The sequence below is a fragment of the Buceros rhinoceros genome, unplaced genomic scaffold (assembly GCF_000710305.1).
Source record: "Buceros rhinoceros silvestris isolate BGI_N320 unplaced genomic scaffold, ASM71030v1 scaffold279, whole genome shotgun sequence".
NCBI lineage: Eukaryota > Metazoa > Chordata > Aves > Bucerotiformes > Bucerotidae > Buceros > Buceros rhinoceros.
The window spans coordinates 41,772-50,846 of NW_010431849.1; the positions used below are offsets into that span (position 1 = coordinate 41,772).

Here is a 9,075-nt window from a genome sequence, read left to right on the forward strand (position 1 = left end):
CAGGCAGCCATTTCCGCAGGTACATGAAGTGCCTGCCATTCTCCTTCAGCCAAGTCTGTCAAGTAAGCTTGGCCTTTTAACAGCAGACTGCAAAGATCCTTGTAACTTCAGTGTTCTTGACAAAATCTAAGCTTTCCAATCCATCCCTAAACCAACCACTAACCATACTTGATTGTTCTATTTTTACACACATGAGCTGGGCTGGGTCTCCCCTCCTCTCCTACTGAAGGACTGGAAAAGGTCTGTTTTTTACCACCACGATCATGGCTCTGTTTCCTCACTTGTTTCAGCAGGTACATTTCTAGAGGAAGAACTCCCAAACGGAGCTTGGTATTTCAGCTCTAAGCTCCCCTCTTGCTTGCAAGCAGCTAAAAGGACAGCCTCAGTAAGTTATATTTGCAAGATCAGTTAGTCTCCAAACAGGCAGTTAGGACAGCTAGCTTGAAAGCCTTGCTAATTTTGTCCCTAACTGGTTTCTATCAAGTATCTGCCTTTGTTTGCTTTTCTACTCCAGCTTTCATGGCATCCCTTACCGATCAGGACGCAGCAAGTGGAATTTCATTTGCTATTTGATTTGCTTTGGACTCCTCCCTCAAAAGCTTCTGTCTCATTTGGCACTGGGAACATCAAAAGATTTTTCATTAGATCTGAGCTTCCTACATCACTTCTGTACGCCTTTGAGAAACTTCTTACCCTTTTGAAAGCTCACAGTTCAGCACCATCGTTAGACCACACGGTTCATTGTGTTCATACAACATAAAACTAAAACGGACTGATTACAGGTTAACGGTGATTTCTTCTGAATGATAGCACTGATCCCAAGAGTCTTTTCTTGTCACGTACAGGGACTGTCTCTCAGCTGGACAGTCTTCACAAGCAGAACACCTTGCTTCAGGGTTCAGTAACTACGTGGTGTCTAAAGTCACAATGATCAACTGTGTTCAGATCAGGTATCCTCCTGGCTAGCCTGCCCATGACATCAGATAATAAAAGTACTCAGAAAGAAAATGAGGGGAAACTTAAGGGCAGTTTAGAGAGGCCAATTTTGATTTTTAAAATTGACTTAAAGTCTGCAGTAGAAATTTTTGTCTTTGACTTATTTATAATTTATATGGTATTCTAGTACCATAAACACAGCTTAAGCATCTTTTACCCTGTAATAAAGTGCAGTATGCATTAAGAGCCCATTTAAATACAGTCGCAGCAGGCAGAAGTATCTCAATCTTGGCATATTTAAATTTGCTTGGGTACTGATAGCACTGAAATTGTTAAACGAATGTTGCTGGGCAAAATGTTACGTTGGACCTGTAAATGTCTGCCTAAGTAAAGAGGACTCAAGGGTTGAGAGAACAGCCAGAAAAACCATGACACGACGTGGTACAAACTGATAGTGATGAACCTTGGCTTCTAAGGCTCAGAATCCAGTTTCACTGGGGGAGAACGACACTGGAAATCTACCACACTTCTAAAGATTTTACCACGTGGCATCTTTTCCATACTGAGTTGCAAATGAAGAATTAAGATTTGTTTAACTAAGAAGTTTCCAATAAAAGTTGGTGGCGTTGACTAGAAGACTGTACTTAAACCGTTCTGTGCCTCCCACCCTGTCCCTCCCTCTGTCACGTAACCTCTTCCACGCGCCCAGCACTGCAGTTGTTACCTACACTGCAAACTCAGAACAAAAAAATAAAGTACGCAAACTGAGAACGAATCACATGACTAATTCTTTGGTTTCTAATCCAGTGTGGACAACATACTGCAGTTTGTTACAAACCTCAGCTGAGGTTCCAGCAGATGCTGTGGCTATAAAACAAATACTCTGAGATACTAGCAATTTGCTAATTTTCTAAAGATTTTTTCCTGTTGGTTATTACAAAAAGAAATTCATAATGTGGAGATGGAAATAGAAGAAAGAGGATTAAGTTACAAAGAAAAGCTGAAAACATGTTGAAAGAAAATAAGGATAATGAGAAGAAAATGTTTAAAAGCAAACCCCCAAATTCCTTACGAATTACAAGAAGAAACAGAAACCCAAGGAAAAGAAAATGTGAAGCTAAAAAGATTAAGATTGCTTATTTATTAGCTAGTGCTTTGGAATTGGTTAATACAGTAACATTTCCTACCACTAACTGACCCTACATTTTAAAAACTGATTATAACTAAAGGATAGTTCACAACAATTTTACTCTTTCAACCTGTCACGGACATGCTGACATGGATATTTTCTACCCTGACTAGAAGCATTTTTTCAAAAAAAAAAAAAAGTCAAGTAGGCACTAAAAGCACTTAAAGAACATTTATGCCTGGATCTTAAATGAATCACCATTTAGTCACTTCATAATACGTACGTACTTTAGACGAATAGTACAACCTACCTGAGGTGTTACACAGCCACACGTACTTAGAGACACAGAGGTCCTTACACACGTGCATTCACAGTGTCCAAGCGTCCACACTGCGCAAATCCCCAGACACTTCTTATGTGACCTGTGTGCATGATTACAATCCCTTTCTTTGGTAGTGTATGAAACTACTACAAATCTGCCTCCAGCGAATTTCATGTCTAACCAAAAAGCTCCAAAAGAATGGAAAGACATTACCTGACCGCTATTTTCTGCTAAGAGCAAAGCATGTAGAAAGGTCTTTGGTGTGAATTAGAGACACTGAAAGAGACATTTTGGTTTTGAGGAAGAAACCTCCTAAGTAGAATGATAGAAAAAATTCTTACCTCCCCATTTTCAAATGTAATTTCTCGAACTAGTGGTACACATTTATCTTGTGTCCATGCATAAATCAAATCAAAATTGGTTAGTGAGCCTAAATACACCATATCTGGAGCATTTTCCTATTGAAAAGAAAAACACACTAGTTGAGGAACAGTGAAAATTACATTGCTACCTACAAAGAAGATTACCTACACGGTGTAAAAGTAACAGTATCTTGAATATTGAAAGCCAAGTGTATACTGATATTCAACCACTGAGCATGCAACACTTCCATTAAGTACGTTACGGAATTAGAACAGGGAAAAACATATTATGTATGATCATTTATGCAGTCAACTCCACTTTAAGTCAACTTAAGAAGAACTGAAATGATACTTCGTTTCCTAAGTCAGGATGCTTCAAATAAAGACTATTTAGACTTCCATCATGTTGAGAAATAGTATCTCCATGCCTAAAAACCCATTTAGGTATAAAAAAAAGCCAGATATTAAGCTTCTTCATACCAGTACTTACAAAGACTCATCAGAAATCCCTCCCAATGTCCTACAGAACTCAAAACCAGTATTTTACATTCGCTTTGCCAAAGAGAGATGAATAGATAATATTTTTCCTTTATTTGCAAGCAGTTTTAACTGGGAATACAGTGCTGCCATCAGTTTTGGTTAACGTGAAATGAAGCATGACTTCACAAGCTGTGGCCATGATTAAACACACCTTAACTCAGCAATTAGGTAACCTAATAAATTCTGGTTTTGCAGAAAAAAGGTTTGAAACTCCCTCTCCCCCTTGGGTCATTCTTTAGTTATTCCTCTTTTGTGAGCACCTCTTTTCATACATTAAATTTGAGAAAAGAGCACATTTTCAGACATTTATGTTTCTGAAAAGCAATTCTTGCAGATTTTCTTCCATACTGTACTATGTTTGTGACAGTTTGTAAACATACAGTTAATTTTACTAATTCTCTATTTTTTAAGTGAAGAGAACAGCTCTTAGCCCTCGTGGGCTAAGACACACAGGACAGGCAAGTGGCAGTCAGAAAAACAATTAATAGTTGTCACTTGCTTTGAAAGACATGCAGTGCATGAGCTGTTGAACTTCACAGATTTTTAAGACTCCTAGCAAACATGAAGTATCTATACCCATGATAAGTTGACTATGTTTCTAAGAAAAAAACCACCAACATTTCTGGACGTTGACATTTAAAATGACAGATTTTGGTTTTGTGCACTTAGCTGGCAACAAACGAGACCAGGATCTTTTCCTCTGACTCAGAAACGCTAGTTCCTATGACCCTATTTCTCACATTATTTAGTAATGAAATAAAATTAACATTTGAGATGCAGTCACATACCAAATGATCTGAATATAGTCTCTATTAGTTCATATTCACATATAATGACAATAAGCAGAATAAAACACAGTTACACTTACCCCTGGTGGCTTGTAGATTACATTGTCTCCGCTAAATCTCTCTGCTTTTGAAATAGCCCTATAACAAACCAACCAGTAAGCATGTCTTGGTAAAGACAAACAAAGTAACTGAGATACCAAAAATCATATTTTAATTTGCTATCCCTTCTTTAACTTTTTTTTTCCTTCAAAATTTGAGAATAAAAATCTTTGATCTTCACAGTAAACTAACTGTACAGTGACTGTACAGACCTTGTCCTGGCTAGAGGAGAGGGTATTAAGGGAGTCAGCAAGATGCATCCCTAAGGATTAGAAGTGTGGACTGAAGGCATTGAAGTGCAAGTGATGAATGCTGGTACAATTTTGGATAAAAGACCATCAGAGAAAACGTTAATGAATTCATATAATCACGTAAATTTAAAGAAAACAGAAATAGCTATTCTTAAGGAAGGAGAGAATGGATTCCTGTTTGCATTTACTCATCCTGTTCATTGTTTACACTAGAAATTTACAGGTTATCTACCTTGATAAAGAAAGGCTGTGAGGTGCTCTACCTGCACAGGCAATGAGAAAGTGGAGAGTAAATAAGCCCGCATGTCCATTTTACCCTAAAAAACCTCCTAGAGTGCACAAGACCCAGGGTGCAGTCTCTGATCGCCGATGATATGGTATGTGTGTAGCTGGAGAAACCATGCAGTTCCTCCTTGGAATTCAGCTTACTATGTCACCTTAGTGAGTTCCGCCCCCACCTCTGGAATATTTGTGGTTCCTTAATCCCAGTCACAAGAGAGTGCCCTGAAAGCTTCTAGCCTTTACCCCCACATTATCACCTCTTATTCAGACAGTGGGAACAGCTATGCATCCAACACTGGAGACAGAAAAAAGATTAAGAAAGCTCTCAACAAAAATAAACCCTTTTACCACATTCAGACATCAAAAGAGGCCTCCTCCCTTCTCTCACACCTTGCTGTTGCAATGTAACTCATGCTAGCAAGACAGAGCTGACTGGCTGCACATAACACAAAAGTGGAAAATGAACTATCTATTCCTTTTCCTTCTAGCACAGGCTAAATAGAAAGCATGTCAGCCTCTGGGAAACATTAGCTAAGCGTTCCAGCTTCTCCCATTATAACCCATCTTCTGTGGACTCAATGTAAGCGTTGGTGAAGACCGATTAAGAGATGTAAGGGGGAGGCAAAAAAGAGAAGTAACAATATTTCAATTTATCTCACTGCAAGATTAGGTAAATCTTCTAGGGGTCTGAATAATTTAGAGGGCAAAGAAAAAAAAACCGAAAACATCATAAGGCTTAACTTAAAGTACTTATGTTTTCTTTATTTCATCTGATCCAATTAACCTTATCACATACAAAAGAGATTTTGCACAGTATATTACATCTATCAATATTTGCACCAGTTTAGAGACTTGTATTCTAAAATGCATTTAGACAGACATGGCTGCTCCCATAATGTGAAATTAGGTATCTTTGTGACCATCATCAAGAGGTAAAGCACTCGCATCCCAGACAATCCTTCACCGAATAAGAAAGTGAAGACATGGAAGCCACCTGCCCAATCACTGCTTGGTAAGATGATGATAATTTAAAATGAAATATGAGCTCCAGGGTAAGCCTGCGGAGGAACCCAAAAGGTCCTCTTCTGTGTTATTTCACTTCAGTTAGCTGCAGTTGTGACTGATTTGTTTCAGATAACTCAAAGTGGGGACATGATGTGAAAATCCCAAATGCCTGAAGATAAATCTTTTTAAAATAACTACCAGAATGGAAACACGTTCAGTTTGCATTTTCTCTCTTCTCGAAGCAGAAATGTAGAAGGTGAACCTCTTAGGACAACCCAACAACTCCCCTCTGCCCCATATTTGCTTAATATAAAGCAATGCTTACTTAATATAGAGCAGTTCCTAAATTCATCACTCTCTCCCATGCATTACCTACAGTTCATCATAGCCTTTTAAGAGAAAACGTTCTTTTGGCTGGCTGTTTTGGTTTTTCTGCATTTGGCTTCCTGTGCTATGGCTCAATGGCACAAAGCCATTCTCTTCCACGTCTACAAACATTTCAGAGTTCTCTCTCTCTCGTTCTAATATCCCTTCATCAGTATCCCTCCTATTTCCTTCTGCTTACAAGTGTCCTCTCATTGATCTTGCTCTGCAGTCGCCTCAGATCTCAACAGAACTGTAAGGATCAGTTGATTTAAGAATATTCTTAAGCATCAAGATGATCTGCAACTAAGCACCATTAATACAGTTTAAAAATAAGCTACTACAACTACCTAAAGCAAAAGTAATTCTGGCATAGCAGAGAACAGTTCTGCCCTGACAGAAGTTAGTGAGGTAATTAAATTTTTTCCTGTCAGATTGATTGTTTTGAGTTAGCTTACTAAAAGTTTGAACAAGACAGCTCGTGTTACCATATACATCCCAAACCATACACCTGTTGAACTATATCTATAGCAAAACCAAAAATGCCCCCTGAGGGCTGTTAAGATGCTCAGTCAAAAGAGTGGAGCTGATCAGCATCAGCTCCCCATGAAACATTTTACTATATATAATCTGAATTGAAAACACTGTTATATAGCCAAAGTCTTTTCGCCTATAGTTTTTTAGGAAGCCAGAGAGCCACAGCCACTCAGAGATGAAAGCATTTAGTTTCCAAGGTTGCTGTCTGGAAGGCTGAGCTTTAGAATGCTAATAGCTCCAGGCCAGAAGAGAACAGGAGTCTGGAGAAGAGAATAACGACAAGCCTGCTGTATGATCTGTAGCTGCATGAGCAAGTTACAAGTAATCAGACTCTGTTCTGTTCCATTATGTTTGCTTATTGCTTACATCAATGGAAAAAGAAAAATAAAAAACCCCATAGAAACTACTTCAAGAACGCCGCCCAAGAACCAAATGCTAACACTGCGTGTTCTCATTATAAGTTGACGAATAGCAAACCAAAGACGAACAGACAAGCAACAGCAGAGAGAATCTTAAAGTGCTGTTATCTTGCTAATGATTTTTAAAAGGCATTGCTGAAAAGAAAAGTCACATGAGGGAGCAAAAAATAATTTAAAATCCTAACATTAACTCAGACTGGCTGCCCTGAGAACAAGCATGGATGTGCTCATGAAAAAACATTTGAGATAATGGCTGCTCTTTGGGGATAAGACTGATAGACCTACAGACCATATCTACAAGACTTGATTATTCTTCCATGGCCAAGGCTGCTTACACAGTCACAGGATACCCACTGGGGAACTGAAGGAAAGGAAAGCCACGTGTATTCCTGCACATTACAAATACTTTCCTCCACCCCCAATCTTTTTTTTGAAACATATTGGAAGAGACATCAGTGACTGACAGCAAATTTTGTTCGAACAGACGAAACATTTCCTCCCTTGATACATCCCCTCAGTCTCTCCACTATTCTTCATTACATCCAATTCAAAAACCTCTTAGAGCAACTCTGTACGGTATAAAAGCCAGTATAACCCAGGCAAATTCCTGATCTTGCAGCTGTGAGTAGACTGCAAACCACTGCATTCACATTAATGCCCAATCACTTTAAATTGGGTGGTGCTGGCACAGTAAACGCTGCAGGAAAAAAATCTAATTGCATTTCATCATGCTAACCTAAAAAGGAAATCACTCAATTTATTCTTCTTCTAGTGAGGATCTTTTAATATTTTAAAATATGACTGTAAATCTGTATAACAAGGAGATATTGGAATTTCTGTAGGTTGTTCTGCTAGATTGACACTACGCGTATCATCAGTGCAATGCCGTCCTCAACTGTCACTGTATGCAGTGACATAGAACTTGCAAGAAACAGACCCAGGCACAGAAATCAGGCATTCCAGAACTCTCTTCCCCCAACATGAAGAGGAAATGAGAAGCAATTATTGAATTATTCTTTACACGAGAAAAGGAAGAAAAAAAATTAAACTCCCACAAAAAGAAGAAAAAAATTCCTACAAAAATCATGTCTTAAATAAAAAAATTTAAGATGTTGCAAAAAAGTCTGCAAAGATGGTAACATTTTTGCCAAAAAGTCTTCACACTCTTCCCTACTTGTTCCCCTCTTCCCCCAAAGAAGCAGGTTTTTGGAACAAAACTGTCTGCCACCCCCCCACCCCCGAAACCTCCCCAGTTACATCAAAACTACACTGACAAAGAGTAAAAAAAGAAAAAAGGAGGCAGAACAAGAAAGCTGGATTTTACAGCAAACATTGAGGCTAGGAGGAGTTTTCTCCTCCTCTCTCTAGTGTATTTACCGTTATCGGTTAAGGTCTAGTGTCTTCAGTTATGCCATGCTGAAAGTATTAAAGAAGTCCACCTAATTAAATTGTATACAACCCACTAACACGATTTCAATAATGAATCCATGCAATCAAGAAATTTTAACACTTACCCAAAGGCAGACAGGAATACACAATCATCATGCAAAATATTCGCTACTCTTTCAAAGGTTCTGTAATTGTCAGAGTCCTTTTGCTCGAAGTATCCAACAATATTTCTTCTGCTGCGCTGTAAAAACAAAGGTTAAATTATAATTCCCTCAAATTATCAAAAAGGATCACGACTCCCTAAGGATACTAAAACCAGCAGTGCCATTCATTCAATGGTCAATAACTGCATAGAAATTATTTCTTTTCTGCCTTTTCAATATTTGGAAGCATCCCTGTGAATACCGTTCCAGTGAGGAATATTAGAAGTGTCTTGTCAAATATAACAAAATAATTATTTTCAAATGATTAAAACCAAAATAAGTAATTTGATAGTACAGTTACTACACTGTGGTAGTGTAGTTACTATAGTTTAGTTATTCTAACAAAATGAATGCAGTTGAAAGTGATTATATTGGAACAATCTGTAATACTGCAAGTTATCCAGTTTTCCACTCAGTTTAAAAAAAAAAAAAGGCATTTCCAAATTTTGC

General features: G+C 38.2%; 1 protein-coding gene across 1 annotated transcript in view; it reads right to left on the bottom strand.

Annotated features, from left to right (window-relative positions):
* Window positions 1-9,075, bottom strand: part of ERP44 (endoplasmic reticulum protein 44) — a 35,309-nt gene that overhangs the window by 7,026 nt on the left and 19,208 nt on the right. Inside the window, exons 6-8 of the mRNA XM_010143536.1 lie at window positions 8,548-8,663; window positions 4,158-4,215; window positions 2,729-2,845 (exon numbers count right to left, since the gene is read on the bottom strand). Coding sequence (XP_010141838.1) covers window positions 2,729-2,845; window positions 4,158-4,215; window positions 8,548-8,663 — 291 coding nt within the window. The remainder of the gene's footprint in view (window positions 1-2,728; window positions 2,846-4,157; window positions 4,216-8,547; window positions 8,664-9,075) is intronic.